This window comes from Phacochoerus africanus, chromosome 1 (genome assembly GCF_016906955.1).
Source record: "Phacochoerus africanus isolate WHEZ1 chromosome 1, ROS_Pafr_v1, whole genome shotgun sequence".
Classification (NCBI taxonomy): Eukaryota; Metazoa; Chordata; class Mammalia; order Artiodactyla; family Suidae; genus Phacochoerus; species Phacochoerus africanus.
This window is the reverse complement of record NC_062544.1, coordinates 215,077,646-215,101,047: the sequence shown is the minus strand read 5'-3', so window position 1 is coordinate 215,101,047 and position 23,402 is coordinate 215,077,646. Positions and strand designations below refer to the sequence as shown.

Genomic DNA, 23,402 nt, shown 5'->3' with positions numbered 1-23,402 from the left:
AATAAGAAATGCTGGGAGTTCCCATCGTGGCTCAGCAGTAAGGAACCCTGACAAGTATCCATGAGGACTCAGGTTTGATCCCTGGCCCCACTTAGTGGGTTAAGGATCTGGTGTTGCCATGAGCTGTGATGCAGGTCGTAACAGCAGCTCCGATCTGACCCCCTAGCCTGGGAATGTCCATACACAAAAAGAAAAAAAAAGAGAGACTAAGAAACCAACTCATAAAGATTAAAAAAGCTGTGCAAGCATTAACAATTATATAGTCCTGACCTAATCTCCAGACCGTTTATCCCATTACTTACTCTTGTTAAATCCATGCCCAGCTTGAGCTGTGACAAGAGATGTAGGATAACACTGCGTTGCTCCTCCACAGCTCCCAGGTCGTCCTCCTTGTTGTCACAAGTATCCTCCACCTCATCATCTGCATTTATTTCTTCAGGTTCCTTGATGCAAAACAAAGCAAAAGCCTATTGTTACAAGTGCTTGTTAATATCCATTAAGAATAAAAGTATAAGTATTAGCAAAAAAAACATGTACATTGGGCCTAAATGAATCTAAGAACAAGAAAAAAATCTTTCTGAAAACATAAGTTCTATCAATTAGCCATGGAATAGATTTCTATCAACTCATTATCACTGACATTGAGCATATTGTGGTTCTGCCATATATATCACATATAAAATAAATATACTTTCGGAGTTCCCATTGTGGCTCAGTGGTTAACAAATCCAACTAGGAACCTGAGGTTGTGGGTTTGATCCCTGCCCTTGCTCAGTGGGTTAAGGATCTGGCATTGCCATGAGCTGTGGTGTAGGTCGCAGACGCGGCTCAGATCCCAAGTTGCTGTGGCTCTGGCGTAGGCTGGTGGCTACAGCTCTGATTTGATCCCCAGCCTGGGAACCTCCATAAGCCTCAGGAGCGGCCCAAGAAATGGCAATAAAGACAAAAGTAAATAAATAAATAAAGACAAATAAATAAATAAATAAATAAAAATATATATATATACTTTGGAGTTCCTGTCATGGCTCAATGGAAATGATTCCCGACTAGTATCCATGAGGACGCAGGTTCAATCCCTGGCTTTGCTCAGTGGGTTAAGGATCTGGCATTGCTGTGAGCTGTGATGTAGGTCACAGATGAGGCTTGGAGCCCACAGCTGCAGCTCCAACTGGACCCCTAACCTGGGAACTTTCAAATGCTGCAGGTGCAGCCCTAAAACAGGATTTTCTCACCTGAAAATTAGCCTTTGCAAACTCTGACCACCTGCCTGGGAACCCTACCACTACCTATAATTTAAGTTCAAGATATCTTGAGAATTAAGTATTTGTCCTATTTTGGGGGGGGGGCACACCTGGGACATGCAGAAGTTCCAGGGCAGGGATTAAACCTGCATCACAGCAGGGACCTGAGGCACAATGCTAGATCCTTAACTTGTTATTTGCCCCATTTTTAAGCTGAAACCATAAAAGTAAAATTTTAAAGTGACTTTATGTGTCAAGTCTAACTTCTATAATGCATAGTTAGATATTCATTCATCCTTGGGAGTTGTTAGGAAGAAACTTTGGGTTGAAGAGAATTATAGGTGCAGGTATGGAAACCCTGTAGCTGCTCGTGCATTCTTTTTTTTTTTTTTTGTCTTTTTGCCTTTTCTAGAGACACTCCCGTGGCATATGGAGGTTCCCAGGCTAAGGTCGAATCAGAGCTGTAGCCACTGGCCTATGCCAGAGCGATAGCAACGCGGGATCCGAGCCACGTCTGCGACCTACACCATGGCTCATGGCAACGCTGGATCGTTAACCCACTGAGCAAGGCCAGGGATTGAACCTGCAACCTTGTAGTTCCTAGTCGGATTCATTAACCACTGCACCACGACGGGAACTCTGCTCGTGCATTCTTAATGCCAGAAAAAGTTCTTTGCACAGTTCTTCGATAAATCAATAAAACAACTTGAGGGAGTTCCTGTTCCTCAAGCAGGTTAAGAACCTGACTAGTATAAATGAGGATGCGGGTTTGATCCCGGCCCTTGTTCAATGGGTTAAGGATCTGATGTTGCCAAAAGCTGTGGCATAGGTCAGCATAGGCTGCATATGTGGCTTGGATCCAGTGTTGCTGTGGCTGTGGTGTAGGCTGGCAGCTGCAGCTGAAGCTCTGATTCAATCCCCAGCCCACGAACTTCCATATGCTGTGGGTGTAACCCTAAAAAGGAAAAAAAAAAATCTGAAAACCCAAAATGCTTTTTTTTTTTTAATTCACTTAATCTCCCAGCAAGCTTTTAACTTTTTTTTTTTTTTCGGTCTTTTTGCCATTTCTTGGGCCGCTCCCACGGCATATGGACGTTCCAGGCTAGGGGTTGAATTGGAGCTGTAGCTGCCGGCCTACGCCAGAGCCATAGCAACGCAGGATCCGAGCCATGTCTGCAACATACACCACAGCTCACGGCAACACCAGATCGTTAACCCACTCAGCAAGGGCAGGGATCGAACCTACAACCTCATGGTTCCTAGTCGGATTCGTTAACTACTGCGTCATGACAGGAACTCCCCAAAAATGTTTACTCTCATTTCCATAGGGTCTTGGCTCCAAATAATTGACTAAGAGAGACTTCTTATTTATTTCTATTTAAACAATAAATCATAGTAAAAAACAATGAGTTTCTGGTCATTCCTTTGCCTTTGTTTCCTCTTTCCTCTTTCTTTTACCAAGGAAATCTTTATCAGCTCAAATTTTGATAAGTCAGTTAAGGGTCTACTTCATTTCTTCAGAGACTAAACACAACTGTGTATATCAGAATTATTTCTGCATTTATGACCTTAAGGAGAGATCCCAAAGGCAAGTTTCTCAATTCCCCTTGTCAATGGCTAATAGGTCTGTCTATCAGTATTTCCTGTTATCTACCCTAAATCAGTTGTACAATATAGTTTAAATATACTGGTGAATGTTTACTCATTATAACGGGGAAAAACTGATCATCCTCCCCAAATATAATAATTTTTCATTTGATAAATGTTGAGGAAAAAATCTAGCAGGTCGATTAAATAATGTTCTCAAACCTTCTAAAAGGTACTATTTCATTTGAGGTCAGAACCTAGGACATAGATTAATAATGCAAATAAAGCTTTTAACATTATTACATAACGCAAAGTTTACTCTGTAGTTTCCTCTAATGAAAATAACAAACTAAAGAGATAAACCATAGTCTGGTAGAAAAACTATTTAAAAAAATATAGTTTTATTATTTTTATAAAAATAGTCAAATTGCTTAATAGAATAGGAAAAAAAGAGGAATTCTATTCACAATTAAATACTGATTCTAAAGCATTATGTAAATGGAAGAATCTTTTCTTTCTGAAATGCCTCTTCTTTGAGACCATCAGGCCTTTCTTAAAGGAAAGCTTATGGTTAAAACATGATCAAAATTCAAAATGGTGATAAACAAGTAAAATTCTTACAAACCCAGCAAATACAGTGGCAAGAGCTGTTGAGTTTGTGGGAATTCCTACTACTTAGAGATTGCATGGCAAAGAGAAACCCTAATATTCTACAAAACTCATAATAACCCTATTTTTTTCCTCCTGATTTCTGATTTGGGCACTAAAGAACTATAGGTTTCATTCTAGCTTCAATGGGGTTATCTCCTCTATCACCTGATAGCAAAAGCTCCACTACTGTAATAAATGTTTCCAGCTTACATTAACACTCATATTCCAAAGAAGGAGGATGTGAAATTTTCAAAAAACTCAGATGTATTGCAATATGTTTGAGTGGAGTCTAATATCTTTTGTAATTAAAAAAAAAGTTTGCATTCCTTTTTTTTTACTTGCACTAGGTCAGATACTTGGTCTACTCACCATTTTGAAAGATCTGAAAATTCAACAATACTCTCCTCCCAACCTTTGTGCCCCATCTCTAATATATGCCTCTATCTTGACCTCCAACATGTTTTGTAATCTCAGAAGAATGAAAATGTTAGAGTATATGACCTATAGTTTTTTTGTTGTTGTTGTCTTTTTGCTACTTCTTTGGGCCGCTCCCGCGTCATATGGAGGTTCCCAGGCTAGGGGTCGAATCGTAGCTGTAGCCACCGGCCTACGCCAGAGCCACAGCAACGCAGGATCCGAGCCGCGTCTGCGACCTACACCACAACTCACGGCAACGCTGGATCCTTAACCCACTGAGCAAGGGCAGGGACCGAACCTGCAACCTCATGGTTCCTAGTCGGATTCGTTAACCACTGCGCCACGATGGGAACTCCTGACCTATAGTTTAAAATTCTTCACTTGTAAGTTATATCTCTAGTCCTGATCTCTCTCCAAAGCTCTGGATTCATCACTTCCGATTGCTCTTCATATGCATTAACAACCGTATATATCCTCTTCTCACATAAAATTCAACATGTTCATAAACCATACTAAATCTTTTCTCTCAAAAAGTTCTTTCTTCCTAATTTTGATAGCTCTCTGAATGGCATGGCACTTTCAATCATTAGGTTCAAAAACCTGAGTCATCTTTGATCCAACCTTACAGCCAATCAATAACAACTTCAACTTATTTTTCATTTGAAATGCACACTACCTACTCATTTGTCTTCATTTCTACTTCCTTCTATCCACATTTTAATTCCAAGTCATGTCATATATCAATCATTTTAAATATATCACATCCCTCCCCATGCTCACATTATCTATTAATCTCATTATCTATCACACTAAAGCTAAATTCTTTTAGAGTTCCCACAGTGGTGCAACAGGATCAGTGGTGTATCTGGAGCTCTGGGATGCAGGTTTGGCCCCTTGGCCCGGCACAGTGGGTTAAAGGATCTGCTATTGCTGCAGTTGTGCCATGGGTGGAAATTATAGCTCAGATCTGATCTCTGGCCTGGGAACTCCATATGCTTTGGGGTGGCCAAAGGAGAAACAAACAAACAAAAAGACCACCTAAATTCATCTGCATGAGTTTTATGTTCCTTGGGGGCACGGTTTATACTGTATTCTATGGAGCAGTGCTCCAGGGATTATCATTCCACATAGAATTTGACATGAATGGTCATCTGGATTTGTAAAATCCAACAACCCTGGGATCATTTTCCACAAACTAGGTAGGTGCTCTGTTAAATTTATTTTATCTTCATAAGATATTACCCCTGCTATACAGACGAAAAAGCTAAGCATGGTTAATCAATTGGTCCACATGTTAGTAAAGGATGAGACCTGGTTCCAAAACCATCAGGTAAGCCTTCTCCACAATCAGTATATGTGCCTTAAGTATCCCTGCTTGTGTAACTCCTCTATCTTGAGATTCCTTTACTACTATTGAAAAAAAAATTTTTGTTTCTGGTCTTTTGTCTTATTAGGGCCGCACCCACGGCATATGGAGGTTCCCAGGCTAAGGGTCCAATCGGAGCTGAAGCCACTGGCCTGTATACACCACAGCCACAGCAACGTGGGATCTGAGCCACGTCTTCGACCTACACCATAGCTCATGGCAATGCCAGATCCTTAACCCACTGAGCAAGGCTAGGGATGGAACCCCCATCCTTGCGGATGCTAGTGGTGTTCATTAACCACTGAGACATGATGGGAACTTCCTCCTTTACTACTATTCTCTTCAAATCTTGTCTTCTTTCAAAGCTCAAATTCAGTTCCACTTTCTCTCCATCCACTCCTCATCCATTCTACTTAGTATCTTTCCCTGAAGGTCCACATCCCAAGAGCCTAAGCAATATCAGTTAAGATGGAAAAAAATACTGCTTCAAATTATCATCTCACCGTTTCAGTATGTGTTGTAACTCTAAATCAATTACAAGTCTCTTTGGTGAAAGCTGTCTTCTATTTTTGTGTCTCCTCTAATTCTTTTTTTTTTCCCTTTCCTTTTTTGGTTGCATCTGCAGCACATGAAAGTTCTCAAGCCAGCAATCAAAACCTGAGCCACAACTGTGATCTACACCACAGCTGCAGCAATGCTGGATCCTTAACCTGCCACACCACAGAGGAAACCCCTCCTCTAATTCTTAGCACTGCACTTGTCATATACTAGATACATTAATAAATATTTACTAACTGCTTAACTCCACAAATGAACTAATCAAAGGCTATAATAAAAAAAAAAGGATTTCATACTTTTTCTATCTTTTCCATCACCCACCCTACTGCCATTGCCTGTCTCATTGAGTCAATAACTTTTGCTAGCTATGGAGGTCCTTGTGTCAATACGCTTAAGAAGTAATTTGCTATTAAAAAAAATGAACAAATTGTACATTACTCTTTCACTCATTCTCTCTTCTTTTCCATTTTATGGCCACACCTGCAGCATATGGAAATTCCAAGGTTAAGGGTAAAATCAGAGCTACAGCTGCAGTCTAGACCACAGCCACAGCAATACTGGATGGGAGCCACATTACAGCACAGCTTGCAGCAACACCTGATCCTCAACCCAGTGAGCAAGGTTAGGGATCAAACCTGCATCCTCATGGACACTAAGTCAGGTTCTTAACCCACTGAGCCACATTGTGAACTCCTGTGCATCACTCAGTAATTCTACTGGGGAATATAACCTAAAATAATACAAATAATGGGGATGAAAAAAACTAGTAGCCAAAATGATATAGCGTTATTTAAAGGAATAAAAAATAACCTAGACATTCAATAGCTCACTTCAACCTTTAAAAACTTTAATTATATAGGCCAGAATAACACAGAAAAATACTTATGAGAATAGCAAGTAAAAAGAGCTTAAAACAAAATTATCTATCTAATTATGACAACCATAAAAATAAGAGATATGAACTCAGAAGGCAAAAACCAGTATGATTTGTTACAATGGTAGAGCTATGAATAGAAGAAAATATTCTTTAGCTTCTGAGAAAAGTGGAATGAATACTTTATAAAAATACTAAACTCTAAGATTGTGTGTTATTTTAAGTAGAAATACATTTTTAAAACTGGTTTGGTAAAGTGCTTACTATTAAAAAAAACTGAATAGTAAACTTCATAGTAAACAACAAGTAAACAATGTTAAATTAAGAAATATAAGAAGGAAATATGTAAATAATCTTCTGTTAAAAAAGTATTTTTCAGAAAAAGAAAAACATGCAAATTTCAATTTTTAAACACATTTACAGAAAGGAAAAGTAAACCAAAACTAAAAAGGGCATAAAATTTAATCTGGAAAACAATATGCACAAGTTTTATACAACAGACCCCTTCCATAGCCAATGCAGTTTAAAGTAGAACAACAGTCTACAATACGCTCTCTTAAGATGACTTGCATATCCTGACAGTGAAAAGAAAACTGATGCTTTTCAGTAATTCCTAATTTTTGTACCAATACCATAATTTCACATTACCTTACCCTTGTTAACAGTCCAGATTCTGCAACACACTGCTCTTCTGGGACTGCCACTGGCTTACTCTGCTCAGCTGCAAAGGGCTGGTCAGCTTCATTTTTATAGTGGTTTGATAAAGGTATCTTTGGTTCTAACCACTCGATTGTCGTTCCTGATGAAGTAAGAGAAAACTTTTGCTGAAATTTGCTCATAATCTGGAAAGTTCAGCAGATGTGGATTTTATTAAACAATTTTCTTTTGAGCCTACCAGAATAAAAGCAATTCAACTTGTTAAGACACTCTGCAAGACAGCCACTTGTATCTCATTAGCATGAGCATCATGATTGGGTATTTTACAACAGAGCAACTGGCAACTTGAAATCAGATACCATTTAAATGAATCAACCCTGAATAGGACTGAACTCACTTGTAGGCAAATCCAGAATCATAAAGTGTATTTTCATCTTATGGCCTGGTTTGCCGCCCTTTCTGCACAAGCCTTGTCCCTCAGGTGCTAAGAAGTACGCAGATAGTCTTAAGGGAGTCACAACTGGAAATTCCCTTGTGGCACAGTGGGTTAAGGATTTGACATTGCTGCAGCTATGGTGCAGGTCGCCTCTGCAGGGCAGGTTTGATCCCTGGCCTGAGAACTTCCACACTGCAGTTGCAGCCAAAAACAGAAGTGGGGGGCGGGAATCACAATTAGAGGAGGAGCCTGGGACTGTGAAATAGTAATTTGTTTCAATTTGTGATTGAACTTTATTCTTGGTAGCAATTTTCTAAGCAATTAAGATAACCCCCTTGATCTAATTTAAGAACTGCCAACTACATGTCCATTTCTTCCCCCCAGTCAAACAGAAAAGCTCCATAGCTTCTAAACTGAAAGGCTCTTATACTGAATAAATAATAGCTGACCTAGTGAAAGACAATGGTCACATTTAGAGACCTGTCATCTTCTCAATTAATGACTCAAATGTCTCTTATTACCCTCAACTAGTTTACCAAAGTGGATTCTGTGCCTAATCAATAATGGAAAATGTTCCATTTGATTTCAGAGGCTGATCTAGGTTTCAGAGAAGCTTGGTTATAGAGAGCCACATTAAGGGATGTTCAGGCTACTAGAGCATAAACTAAAAGGAGTATGGAATTTACTCAGTCTATAACAAAGTCCCAGACTTCAGTAGAGGAGTAAATTACAAAGTGCCACTCAGTACAGTCTCACCTGGCACTGGAGGGGTACATAAATGGCAGAATGCCCAGGATAAGTTTATGAGACCTGCTTCAAAATTCCAAAGAAATGAAATCACTTTGTTCTTACCTTGAAATGAAATATCAATACCTAGATTTCTTTACTTGCCAAAATAAAATGCACACACACACACAAATTTTAAGAGAGTTGTTTTAAGAGATCATTCAACCGGCTGGAAACCACAGGAAAACTCTTTATCAAACCAATCATTTGGTCTTACGATCCTTCTAAATCAATGATTACCACTGTGCCTTTGTATAACTTACCTCATGGAACTAAACTTTTTTTTTTTTTTGGCCACACCTGCAGCATACAAAAGTTCCTGGGACAGGGATCAAACCCAAGCCACAACAGTGACCCGAACAACAGCAGCGACAATGCCAGATGCTTAACCCACTAGGCTACTAGGCAATTCCCAATGTGCCTCACTTTTTTAATTAAAAAATAAAGGGTAGGGGTTTCTGTTGTGGCTCAGCAGTAACAAACCCAACTAGGATCCATGAGGATGCGGGTTTGAACCTTGGCCTCACTCAGTGGCTTAAGGATCCAGCGTTGTCGTGAGCTGTGGTGTAGGTAGCAGACACAGCTCAGATCCCGAGTTGCAGTGGCTGTGGTGTAGGCTAGCAGCTATAGCTCAATTTCACCCCTAGCCTGGAAACTTCCATATGCTTTGAGTACAGCCCTAAAAAGACAAAAAAAAAAAAAAAACAACCAAAAAACCCATAAGCTATATTGTGCATACTTCATTAATCATGAAGCAATCATTTAAAAATAAGATTGGAGTTCCTTTGTGGTGCAGTGGGTTAAGGATCTGGTATTGTCACTGCAGTGGCTCAGGTCACTGTTGTGGTGGAGATTCAATTCCTGGCCCGGGAACTTCCACATGCTGCAGGTGCTGCTTAACAAATAAATAAACAAATAAGACTATGGGAAGTTCCCATCGTGGTTTAAGGACCTAACACAGTGTCCATGAGGATGTAGGTTCAAGACCCAGCTTCACTCAGTGGGTTAAGGATCCAGCATTGCCCAAAGCTGTGGCACAGGTTGCAGATGCAGCTAAGATGTTAATGAATGTAAATTCTTTAATATCAGCATCTGCAAGGAATTTCCTGTTGTGGCTCACTGGGTTAAGAACCCAACTAGTATCCATGAGGATAAGGGTTCAATCCTTGGTCTGACTCAGTGGGTTAAGGATCCAGCATTGCTACAAGCTGTGGCACAGGCAGCAGATGTGGCTTGGATCTGGAGTCACTGTGGCTGTGGTGTAGGCCAGCAACTGCAGTTCCAATTTTCAACCCCTAGCCTGGGAATTTCCATATGTCATAGGTGAGGCCTTAAAAATAAATAAATAAACAAATAAATAAATAAATACTACTATAGTTCCCTGGTGACTCAGCAGGTTGAGGATATGGTATTGTCACTGCTGTGGCACAGATTCAATCCCTGGCCTCAGAACTTCTGCATGCTGCAGGGGTGGCCACGCCCCCCCCCAAAGTCTATTAAACTACACAAATGAAATTCTAAGAATTTTTAAAATGACATAGTATTTCATTAATCAAGTATTTATTTTTTAATGCTATACTGATTTACAATATATTAGTTTCAGGTATAGAGCATAGTGACTGTATTTTTATAGATTATACCACATTGAAAATTATTATAATGGCTATAATTCTCAGTGCTATACAACAGATCCTTGTTGCTTACCAATTTACAAACATGTACCTTCAAACAACAATGAGATACAACAAAACCTAAGAAGAAAAAAAGAAAAATGTGGTGGGGAGTACACTAATATACTAACAGGGGCTGTTTCTGCTTGGGAGAATAACATATTTCTTCAATTATATGGCAGTTTCTAAATTTTGTTATAATGAGTGTGTGCTTCTGTATAATAGGAGGAAACTTATACTGGACTACTTAGAATTCCACTGAGGTACCAGTCCACGTTCATAACTCACAATTTAGGCTTTTCTATCTCTTGAAATGCCCTCTCCCTACCTCCCACCCCTAAGCTACTTGGTTTTCTTAGTTTTTCTGTGCCTTTCCCAGAACTTTTTTTCCCGCCATTTCTTGGGCCACTCCCTTGGCATATGGAAGTTCCCAGGCTAGGGGTTGAATCGGAGCTGTAGCCACCGGCCTACCCCAGAGCCACAGCAACGCGGGATCCGAGCCGCGTCTGCAACCCACACCACAGCTCACGGCAACACCAGATCCTTAACCCACTTAGCAAGGGCAGGGACCGAACCCGCAACCTCATGGTTCCTAGTCGGATTCGTTAACCACTGCGCCACGACGGGAACTCTCAGAACTTTCTCTAGCAAAAGTATTAGTCAGTCCATTCACATATTCTCCCACAGGACTTTTTTCCCATCATAAGTGGTACTTTACATATTATAATTAACTATTTACATGTAACTATTGGTATGAGTTCCTTAAGGGGAACATATATAACTTATTAGCCGCTGTAATACTGCTCTGACCTATGTCTACAACTGTCACTATTAGCCTGTTATTGTTAGCTTGAAATATTGAATTTAGGCACATGTGAGGATGGGATTTATACCACATCCATAAAGATCTATGGTAAACTTTTTCCTGAGCAAAGTCTCAATATATTTTTTAAATATCTTTCTTTCAGAAGCAAGGGGAGTTAGTTGGATAAGAAAACAATGAGTGCTGGAAAATAACTAAGTTACTACTATTAATACAATGAGATGGGAATCGGGGGAATTGTTGAGATGTTGTTAAGGAGTACAACTTGAAACTAGGAGATGAATAAATCCTGGAGATGTACAGCATGGTGAATATAGTCAACAATAATGTATTAAATATTTCAAAACTGCTAGGAGACTAGATCTTAAATGTTCTCACTACAAAAAAATAAAAGACAATTATGTGATGTGATTAAGGTATTAGCTAACACTTTGGTGGTAACTGTATCACAATATATAAATGTATCAAATGAACAAGCTGTACATCTTGGTTTTTTTTTTTGCTTTAAAGGGCGGCACTCACGGCATATGGAGGTGCCCAGGCTACGGGTCGAGTTGGAGCTACAGCTGCCGGCCTATGCCACAGCCACGGCAACGCCAGATCCAAGCCATCTGCCATCTCCACCACAGCTCACATCATCACCAGATCCTTAACCCACTAAGTGAGGCCAGGGATCGAACCCACATCCTCATGGATCCTAGTCAGGTTTGTTAACTGCTGAGTCATGAAGGGAACTCCACAAGTTGTTCATCTTAAACTCATATAATAATATATGTCAAGTGTGTCTCAATTTAAAAAATTATGAGTTTATTCATCTCATTTAATATAAAAATTCATTGTTATCCCATGCTATAACATTCTTTTCCCCAGTAAATTGATTTCACCAAATAGGTGCTCTCAAAAACTAGATGTACACATTATTTTTCTAACTGAAAGGTGACTAAGAGACTTCACTTATTTATTTTTTTTGGTTGCACGCGGGTTACATGGAAGTTTCCGGGCCAGGGATCAAATCTGAGCTGCAGCTGCAACCTACACGGGATTCTTAACCCACTGCACCAAGCTAAGGATCAAACCTATACCTCAGCAGCGACCTGAGCTGCCACAGAGACAATATCAGATCCTTAATGCACTGTGCTGCAGTAGGAACTATTAGACTTTAATATATAGATCTCAATATGGAAATAATGAATAGTGGATTAAACCAAAATTCAAGGAACAATTCCAATGTTTCTAATTTGATCAACTGGAGAGATAATGATGTCTTCAACTTTAAGAAAAATACGTAGGATGTAAGTTTTGAGTGCAGTTTCTGACATGTTGAATTTGAGGTTTAGATATTTAATTATATTGAGTTCCCTTCGTGGCTCAGCAGTTAATGAACCTGACCAGGATCCATGAGGATGCAGGTTTGATCCCTGGCCTCGCTCAGTTGGTTAAGGATCTGTTGCCGTTAGCTGTGGTGTTGGTTGCAGACAAAGCATGGATCCCGAGTTGCTGTGTGTTCTCGAATTGGCAGCTGCAGCTCCGATTCAATCCCTAGCCTGGGAACCTCCATATGCCATGGATGCAGCCCTAAAAAACAAAAATACATATGAGGACTAAATTGGTTTTAGATTTGAAAAAGAACACAGTAAAAAAAGACTTTGTATAACATTAGTGTGACAATTAAAAACCAAGAGGCTTGTTGGTTTTCTACTCATTCTGTTTTGTCTTAATTAAGAGTTTCTGGAGTAGAATTACAAAGAATGCAGTTAGTCCTTTCCACATTTTGGCCTGCAATGTTAAGCCCTACCTTTAAGCAATAACTTACCTGAAGGCAATGAGCCCTTCTGGTGTGATGCATGCTGCAACTGGAGAATATGGAAGCAGTCATTTAAGCAGTTCATAGTTGCCATGGAAGTAGCCTTGAGCATTAAGAGATCCTGGTCCAAGGAACTAAGATGGCCAGAAGCAGGAAGGCATTCAATTCTTCTAATTAAGTCTCTTTGTTGTCCTTCAGCATGAGACATCATCTAAAGAAAACAACAGTTCTGTGTGCCACTCATAATTTCTGTATAACATGTATACACACACTTGCCATTTTTTAGTATATTATTAGGCTTAGAAATCTATTTTAAATTTGTTTAGCTATTCTCAATTAATAAGCATTTAATAGTACTTCTCAACTGAGCAAAAGATGGTTACCTTTGATAGCTGCACTGTTTTTTTAGTGGCAACAAAGATCAAAAGACTTGTCTTCTTTCATTAACAGTATAAATTTATATAATCACCAGAAAGAGCATTCCAGATCATCTTTAATAGCAGCATTAGATGTTTCACTCCAAAGTAAGATTAATTGCCAGTCTGGGCTCTCAGCTACTTCCTTGAGAGCACCTCTGGACAGGCTCAATTTGAACCTACAGTGAAAAGACTTTCCTAATCTAACTTTCTGGTCCCATTATGTTGATTTTGGAGCAAATACTGGATGTAAGATTTACAGGTTAAAAGAATTCAACACACTTTTTGGTTAGGAGGCCTATCTATATTTCCTAAGAGTCAAAAGAATAACAATGATAATGAGCAACCTAATTATTTAAAATGACAACAATTTATTATGCTTAATTACTTTCAATTGTGAGCAGAAGGTTCTCAGACTGCCAATCCTTTGGACATTATTTTAATTTACACAGAAACTCTATAGTGGAGAGACTCATTCAGCTTTCAGGGGTTCTGTTTCAGACAATTATTAATACAGTTTATCAGAGGGAAATGAAATGCAAAATGATTCTGCTAAGCAAATCAAGTGTCATACATGAAATAGCCCCTGAAAACATGTCATAGTACTGGATCATCCACCCTTACCAGAAAGCAGAGTTGTTCAACATAAAGGAAGATCTATAAAGGCATCTTTATACATCTTCCTCAATTTACAATGGAGTTACACCCCATAAACTCATTGTAAACTGAAAATATCCTAAGTCAAAAATACATACACATAACCCACTGAACATTAAAGCTTAGCACAGCCTGCCTTAAATGGTGCTGGAAGTTTTACATTAGCCTACAGTTGGGCAAAATCATCCAACATAAAGCCTCTTTTATAATAAAGTGTTCAGTCTCCCATGTAATTTATTGACTACTGTGCTGAAAGTGAAAAGAGAATGGTTCTATGGGCACAGGATGGTTAAAGTCTTTCAGTTGTATGCCCTCACGATCACGTGGCTGACTGAGAGCTGTGGCTCACTGTCTAGTATCAGGTGAGAATACTGTACCTTGCATCACTAGCCCAAGCAAAGATCAAAATCAAAATTTAGCGAAAAGTTTCTACTAAATTCGTATCACTTGCACATCATAAAGTCAAAAAATCATAAATCAAATATTCTAAGTTGGGACTGTGTGTGTATAAATACTTTTGTATATAAATGTCAGGACCAACTCTCAATAATTGAAAATAGGCAAATAAATCTATAGTATTAGAAGTCAGGGTAGCGAGGAGGATATAATGATGGACAGGGATGATAGGGTCTTCTAGAGTGCTGGTAATATTTAATTTTTTAATCTAGGAGGCCGTACATAGAAATTACATCAAGATGCACACTTATATGTCAGTTCTCTTATACATGGATACATGCTTAGAAGGTTAATTAACAACAGGATGGACACCAAAGGAAGGGGGCCAAACAGATCTACTAGGTTTACCTCTGGTCTAATGAAAAAAAAACCTCCATGATTAAATAAAGAGAGAAGGAAGCTAGATAAAAAAATTATAGACAAAATTCTGTAACTAGTTGAGGCATAAGCCCCAGATTTCTACAGACAGTTCTAGTTCATGCTTCAGTCCTGCTATAATTATGTCTAACCATGTTCCAGTTTGAAGAACGAATTACATACTTACCCTATCTTTTCACTTTACAAGAATTTCTTGGTATGTAATTAGAAATGGGAAGCTTATATTACGCCTCCCTTGTATCTCTCACTGGTCTAGAGGTCCTAAATATAATTGCTTCTTTCCCTCTGCTTCTAGTAATGTTAAGATACAAACTTTTATACTTGTCGGATTTCTTTCTTTTTTTGTCTTTTTGCCTTTTCTAGGGCCACTCCCACGGCATATGGAGGTTCCCAGGCTAAGGGTTGAATCAGAGCTGCAGCCACCAGCCTATGCCACAGCCACAGCAACGTGGGATCCGAGCCGCGTCGGCAACCTACACCACAGCTCATGGCAATGCTGGATCCTTAACCCACTAAGTAAGGCCAGGGATCAAATCAGCAACCTCATGGTTCCTAGTCAGATTCGTTAACCACTGCACCACGGTGGGAACTCCAATACTTGTCAGATTTCTTAAACAAGTCATAATAAGTGCTAGTACTGCTGAGGGAAAAAATTACTATTCAAGATTATTATTCTGAAACAATGCTGAATTTATTAATTTCCAGGCAAGAGAGAACTGTCCTTTCTGAACAAATGAGAGTTAATTTAACGCACTTTGGGGGGGGGGAAGTACAAAAGTAATGGAGCAGAGGAAGTATGGCCTTTCAGGACTGTCTAACATTCAGAATTAACCATGCTAAAACAGGGCTGTAAATGACTGAATCAAGCTGGTTAAACAGGCTCTGTGTTACCTGCTAAGGGCTTCAAACCAGAGACAAACAAGTTTTTTTGCTTTCTTCAACTTAGAGAATGCAATGTCTTATTCTCACCACAAGAAAAACATTTGAAAAACTGGACATTTATGGAGCTCCTACCATAGTGCCATGGGTTAAGAATGTAACTGCAGCAGCTCGGATCCCTGCAGAGGTGTGGGTTCAATCCCTGGCCTAGCACAGTGGGTTAAAGGAGCCAACATTGCCGCAGCTGTGGCTTGGTTTCAATCCCTGGTCTGGGAACTTCCATAAGCCATGGGCGCAGCCATAAGATTTAATAATAAAAATTGGACATTCTGGAGTTCCCGTCGTGGCGCAGTGGTTAACGAATCCGACTAGGAACCATGAGGTTGCGGGTTCGGTCCCTGCCCTTGCTCAGTGGGTTAATGATCCGGCGTTGCGGTGAGCTGTGGTGTAGGTTGCAGACGCGGCTCGGATCCCGTGTTGCTGTGGCTCTGGCGTAGGCCGGTGGCTACAGCTCCGATTCAACCCCTGGCCTGGGAACCTCCATATGCCGTGGGAGCGGCCCAAGAAATAGCAACAACAACAACAAAAAAAAGACAAAAGACAAAAAGACAAAAAAAAAATTGGACATTCTAATTAAAAACACCTGTTCACTAGACTACACTATTCAGAAAGCACAAAGGAATAAAAAGAAAGATGTACACTTATAATTTGTATAATTTTCTAATACTATGGCATAAGCCAATAAAAGTTCAATAAAGGAGGAAGCTCCAGTCTCGTGCAGTGGGTTAAAGATCCAGAGTTGCTGCAAGTGCGGCATAGGTTCGATCCCTAGACTCAGAACTTTCATATGCCACAGGTGTGGCCAAAAAAAAAAGTTCAACAAAGGAAAAAACCACAAGCAGGATATTAACAACATAAATAATCAGCTATCACACAATAATAACATTTGAGAGAAATGGTCCAAACATTCTGTGTAAATAGCCCAAAAAAGCCACTTGCTAATGCTGATATTAGAAGTGAAGAGGCCCAAGAAAAAAAATAAACTTTAAATAAATTGTAATTACAGTGCAAATGTTAAAATTTGGTTATAGTTCTTTCTAAAGCGAACAAATGAATTGACCATTCATTTTTCTTTTTTTTTGGTGACACCCATGGTATGCTCAGCCGGGGATGGAACCCGCACCACAGCAGTGATCCAAACCATAGCAGTAACAACATCAGAGTCTTAACCCACTGAGCCACCAGGGAACTCTGAGTTGATCATATATTCAGAATGAAATAGAATTTATCTGTGAAGCTGTTTTAGTGACTGCCGCAACAGGAACTCCCTGTTGTTTTGTTTTTTGTATTTTTAGGGCCACACTTGTGGCATATGGAGGTTCCCAGCCTAGGGGTCAAATCACAGCACAGCTGCCAGCCTATGCCACAGCCACAGCAACGTCAGATCCAAGTCACATTCACGATCTACACTGCAGCTTGCCGGATCCTTCAGCCCACTGAGTTAGGCCAGGAATTGAACTTGCATCCTCATGGATACTAGTCGGATTCTTAACTTGATAAGCCACAATGGGAACTCCCCAGGAACTCCCTGTTCTTGACATTATAAAATCAGCTCCTCAAGAAAGAAAGTCAGGAAAGCTGAAAACTTGCGTAAACTATATTTTGTGGCTAAATATAGCAAATATGGTGAGAGTGTATATCGCTTAAGTGGCATCTAGTTTGTGTGAAAACCAGATTAGGATCATGATTTTATGACTCGTATTTTGATTGCCTATCTCCCTTACTGGGCTGATCATGTTAGTCTCAAAGTACCTCCCCAAGATATTTATTAACTACAGAGGGAAAGACAGCAACTTTACAGTGGAGAAATCCAGGAGAAGCTACAGTAACCAAACAATCAAGGCCAACATCACCAGGCATTAGATGTACTGACATCATGAACTCCCTAATATAAGGTACTAAGGATACATATTTTCTAGGTTATTTTTTCCAAAAAATGTAAAATCTCTTTCAAATAATAAGAAAACATCAGACAAATGCAAATTTGGAAGCACTGAACAAAAATAACTGGATCTTCATAAGCGTCAAGATTATGAAAGATAAAGAAAGACTGAGGAACAATTATAGATAAAAGGAGACTAAGTAATAACAGCAACCAAATGATCCTGGACAGGATCCTAAAACTTACTTTTTTCTCTCTTTTTTTCTTTCTCTCTCTTTCTTTCTTTTTTTGTCTTTTTAGGACCACACCCACAGCATATGGAAGTTCCCAGACTAGGGGTCAAGTCGGAGCTACAGCTGCCAGCCTACATCACAGCCACAGCAATGCAGGATCCAAGCCGTGTCTGCGACCTACACTGCAGCTCACAGCAACGCTGGATCCTTAACCAACTGATCAGGGCCAGGGATAGAACCCACATCCTCATGGATACTAGTCAGGTTTGTTACTGCTGAGCCACAAGGGGAACTCCAGAACTACTTAAATTTGAACAAAGACTAATAACCATGGTATCTATATTTCCTAGTTTTGATATCATGTGATAAAAGATGGTAACACTGGGTAAAGTTGGGTGAGGGGTACATAGATATCCTGTATACTTGTGCAACTTTTCTGTAAATTCAAAATAAGAAGCTTTCAAAAAGTTTTCTCAACTTATGAAAACTGTTAGCTTTGGTTTTACCTTAACACAAATCTTTTCAGTCACTGTCTTAAATAAAAACTGCTTAGGAAAAGGCTCAGAAACTTTTCAAGGACCCTGGCTTTCATAAAGCATTTATAGCTCCCACAATAAAACACATTCCAGCCACAAAACTGAAACAAGATTCTTAAATCCATGGTATCATAAGCAAGGCTAGGGAACAATATGCCTCTAGAGACTAGATTATGATTTCAAATAATTGGTACAAACACTCCAAATGGACTATTTTTTCACAAACAGAATTATTCCATTGGAATATAGAATATTCCTAATAGAGTCATAATCTTATAGTTTGCCTGTTGAGTTCTCAAAAGCAAAAACATCAACACATTGAAGACACAGACATTCAACTTAATTTTTGTTTTTGCATGTGGCATTGGCACAAAGATCGCCAAACAGCAGTCACCACTCAAATCCTAGGAAAATTACTAGAAACATAATTCAAGAAGGCTGCCATTAAATTAATTAGTTCTGTAAGTAAATACCTGTCCTTCCTAAAGAGGTAGGTGTGAAACTTTGGGGACACATGCTCTCTACGTAAAAGTGTCAGAGTCACATGCTAAATATTAACAGGCTATCACAATGATATGAAAGGTATATATAAAGTCACAGAACATTATAGCATGGGTACTGTTAAGAAATGACCCCTGGGTGTGAGAATAACAAAACAACCATTAGAGCAGGAAAGAGAAGAATAGGTGATTAAAGGGGTCACAGGAGAAGAGAAGCTAAGGGGAGATATGACAATAGCTGCAATATATCAGGTAATAAAAGATCCTTAGCCAAGTAGAGGACCCCACAGATGGCTAAAAATCTCAAATACAAAAAGGTTGCTCTCCCCTGAAAATGTGCATCATAATTCATGACAACTTCAACTATATGTTTTTTGCTTGTATTTAACTTGTTGTTTTGTATTTTTTTGTTTTGTCTTTTTGCCTTTTCTGGGGCCGCTCCTGTGGCATATGGAGATTCCCAGGCTAGGGGTCTAATTGGAGCTGTAGCCGCCGGCCTACGCCACAGCTCACGGCAACACCAGATCCTTAACCCACTGAGCAAGGGCAGGGATCGTACCTGCAACCTCCCGGTTGCTAGTCGGATTCGTTAACCACTGAGCAACGATGGGAACTCCTTGTTGTTTTGTTTCGTTTTATGATGATTTTTATTTTTTCCATTATAGCTGGTTTACAGTGTTCTGTCAATTTTGTAACTGTACAGCAAGATGACCCAGTCACACATACATATATATGTTCTTTTTGTTTTGTTTTATAATGTATTTAACTTTTTACTGAAGTATACTGACACATAATATTATAGATAGAAAAGTACATTTGTCGCAAGTATATAGCCTTGATGAATCTTCATAAACCAAATAAACACACCCATGTAACTAACACCCAGATCAGGAAATAGGACATTACCAGCATCTCTGACGAACCCTCAGACTGCCATCACTAGCCATGACTGAAGAGTTCCAAAAATTTCATAGTGGCCTAACTTTTAAGGGTTATGGAACACACTATAATACAAGTCCTGTCCCTAGATGTTTTCCTTTATTCTATCCCTTGTTATCTTAACCACTTTTCAAAATTTTTTTATTTTATAATGGAGTATAGCTGATTTACTGTTTTATTAGCTTCAGGCATACAGCAGTTTTTCAGTTATACATACACATATAGCCATTCTTTTTCAGATTCTTTGCCCATATAGGTGATTAGAGAAGACTGAGTAGAGCTCCCTGTGCTCTACAGTAGATCCTTTATATAGAGTTGCAGATATATGTTATACCTTAACAACTTTTAGTTATTTATTTCTGGCCACACCTGAGGCATGTGGAAGTTCCTGGGCCAGGGTTTGAACTCATGCTGCAGTTGTGGTCTCTACCACAGATGTGGCAATGCCGGATCCTTAACCCACTGTGCCACGAGGGAACTTCTTTAACCACTTTTAGTATTTCCTTTTCCTTTACTGTAGATTAATATATCAGTACCTTAATTTCTCCAAGACACAAACACTGATCTTTTCAGTCTGTGATGGTATTCACAGACTGAATACCATCAACACAAATACTAAAAATGGTTTGTTCGGTTTTTTTTTTTTTTTTTTTTTTTGCTTTTTAGGGCTGCACCTTTGGCATATGGAGGCTCCCAGGCTAGGGATGGAGTAGGAGCTGTAGCTGCCAGCCTATGCCACAGGAACAGAGGATCAGAGCTGTATCTGCAACCTATACCACAGCTCATGGCAATGCCAGATCCTTAACCCACTAAGCGAGGAGCAGGGATCAAACCTGTGTCCTCATCATAGATGCTAGTCAGTGAGCCATGACAACTCCTAAAAATGTATTGTTTGATGAGAAAAAGGTGTTTATAATGATCACTTATTTATAGCAGGACTAAAAAGTATGTCAAAAGCTAAGCTTGTTTATCTCAAGTATGCTATTTCATCTCTTTACGTCTCAATTTCTTCATCTATAAATATAACCCAAAATAACTTGTTAGAGGAAACAGTCTCCCCAGCCTCTTGCCTTAAAACATCTGGGTGTGAATTTATAATATTATTTTCACAATCCACTACATAGAGATCTATAAGTGCTATCAAATTTAACTCAGTGAACCACACTTGGATTATTTAGAACCTAACAACTGCATCCTTTATTAACTAGAATTATTTGGTACTCAGTATGAAAAATGAGGAAAATTGTAAGATATGGCAATATCAAGGATTTCACCATACCATTTTTGTGTGTGTTTGAAATTCTCTATTTATATGTACCAGTTTTTTAAAAAAAATAGTCATTTGTTTAGTCTTCCCATTAGGTCTAATAACCCTTTTGATCATACACTGTACATTAAAGGAGTCTGTGATTTTACTTAAGGTACAAAAGATAAAGACTTTTGAAAAATGACAGTGTATATAGAAACTAGTTGACAGACTCAAGGAAACTTAGGACACCTGAAGAATCAGGGAATCTTAAGGACTTAAACATTGAGGGCCCAAAAAGACACAAACAGGATTTAAAAACCAAAACCAAGCAGCTAAGATTACTTATGTATTTTAACTTGATTTCAATTCATACTTACTTCTCTGACTTCCACAAGATGGTCTGGAGGTAAGTTAGCTCTTTTGCTCACTGATTGTAGTTTGGAATGTCCAACATTAAAAAAGGAAATGGCATTTTGACTTGGTCTCCTCTGGGATATAGGAGAATTACCACTAGATGCAAGTGAGAAGCTCCGTGATTTCAGAGGAGGATTATTCTATTAGACAAACAAAAATAATTACTCCCTTTTTAAAATTCAGGATAACCCTCAACCTATCTACACTGGAGGCTTACACATGAACAGTTTCAAATGTAAAATTAAATAAATATATAAAATAAAATTAACTTCAGAATTGACTACAAGAACATTTCTGAAGATGATAAAATTTAAGACTGTCAAAGCTTTAAGTATTTCATACATCCTATATTAAACTAGTAATTTATTTAGAAAATTAATTACAGGTTTGTGCTGTCAAAAACTTTTTTTTTTTTCGGCCTTTTCTAGGGCTGCACCGGAGGCATATGGAGGTTCCCAGGCTTGGGGTCTAATCAGAGCTGTAGTCACAGGCCTACGCCAGAGCCACAGCAACATGGGATCCGAGCCACGTCTGCAACCTACACCACAGCTCACAACAACGCTGGATCCTCAACCCCCTGAGTGAGGCCAGGGATCAAACCCACAACCTCATGGTTCCTAGTCGGATTCGTTAACCACCGAACCACGACAGGAACTCCAAGAACTTTTTTCTACATTAGACATGTATTAGAATAATAAAATGTCTCATTTTAGATCTTTAAACACCATGATTGAAGGAAAAAATATAATCACAATACTCAATATAATAAATTTTCTACTGTAACATTCAAGTATCTTGGGGTCAAACTAGCACTTTCTGTACACTACCAATGATTAGAATCTTACAATATGAATAAAGCTTTTATGCTGGATTTCCTGAAGACTAAGGTATAGACTAAATCACAACTTTAAAAAATTGAGATATAGGGGGAAAACAGTAGGAAGAAAAAAAAGGACGTATGGAATCCTTTAACTATGCTGCCCTTGTATTTGTTTTTAGACACTTCTAACCTCAGGATTAAGTACTGAGACCTTCCTTTTCATCTTAAAACAATAAAAGACTCCAAAGGAGATATACAAATGATCCATAAGCACATGAAAAGATACTCAATATTATTAGCCATTAGAGAAATAAAATCAAAATCACAATGAAATTATACTTTACATCCATTAGGATGGCCATAATTCTAAAAAAAAGGACATTAACAAGTACTGGTGAAGATGTGGAGAATTGGAACCCTCAAGTACTGCTGGTGAGAATGTGAAATAGTCTGACTGCTTTGAAAACAATTTGGCAGTTCCTCAAATAGTTCAACAGTATAATTCAGTAATTCCACTCTTAGGGATAACCTAGAGAAATGAATTCATGGATTCACACAAAAATCTGAACACAAATGTTCATAGCAGTATTACTCATAATAACCACAAAATGGGAGTTCCCGTCGTGGCTCAGTGTTCAATGAACCCAACTAACAACCATGAAGACACAGGTTCGATCTTTGGCCTTGCTCAGTGGGTTAAGGATCCAGTGTTGCCATGAGCTGTGGTATAAGCTGAAGACATGGCTTGGATCCTGTGTTGCTGTGGCTGTGGCATAGGTCAGTGGCTCTAGCTCCGATTAGACTCCTAGCCTGGGAACCTTTATATGCCTCAGGTGCAGCCCTGAAAAGACAAGACAAAAAGACAATAATAATAATAATAATAATAATAATAATAATAACCACAAAATGTAAACAATCCAAATGGTCATCAACTAATGAACAGATAAACAAAATGTGGTATACCCATACAGTGGAGTACTATTCGGCCTTAAAAAGGAACAAAGTATGCTATATGCAATGACACAGGGGAACTCTGAAAACATTATTGCTCAGGTCAATGCTGTGGCACAGGTTCAGTCCCTAGCCCGAAAACTTCTACACGTCATGAGTATA

General features: G+C 39.0%; 1 protein-coding gene across 1 annotated transcript in view; it reads right to left on the bottom strand.

Annotated features, from left to right (window-relative positions):
* OSBPL11 (oxysterol binding protein like 11) overlaps nt 1-23,402 on the bottom strand; it is a 92,845-nt gene that overhangs the window by 41,342 nt on the left and 28,101 nt on the right. The window contains exons 5-8 of the mRNA XM_047790372.1: nt 21,433-21,609; nt 12,880-13,081; nt 7,348-7,493; nt 303-443 (exon numbers count right to left, since the gene is read on the bottom strand). Of these exons, the coding sequence (XP_047646328.1) occupies nt 303-443; nt 7,348-7,493; nt 12,880-13,081; nt 21,433-21,609 (666 nt within the window). The remainder of the gene's footprint in view (nt 1-302; nt 444-7,347; nt 7,494-12,879; nt 13,082-21,432; nt 21,610-23,402) is intronic.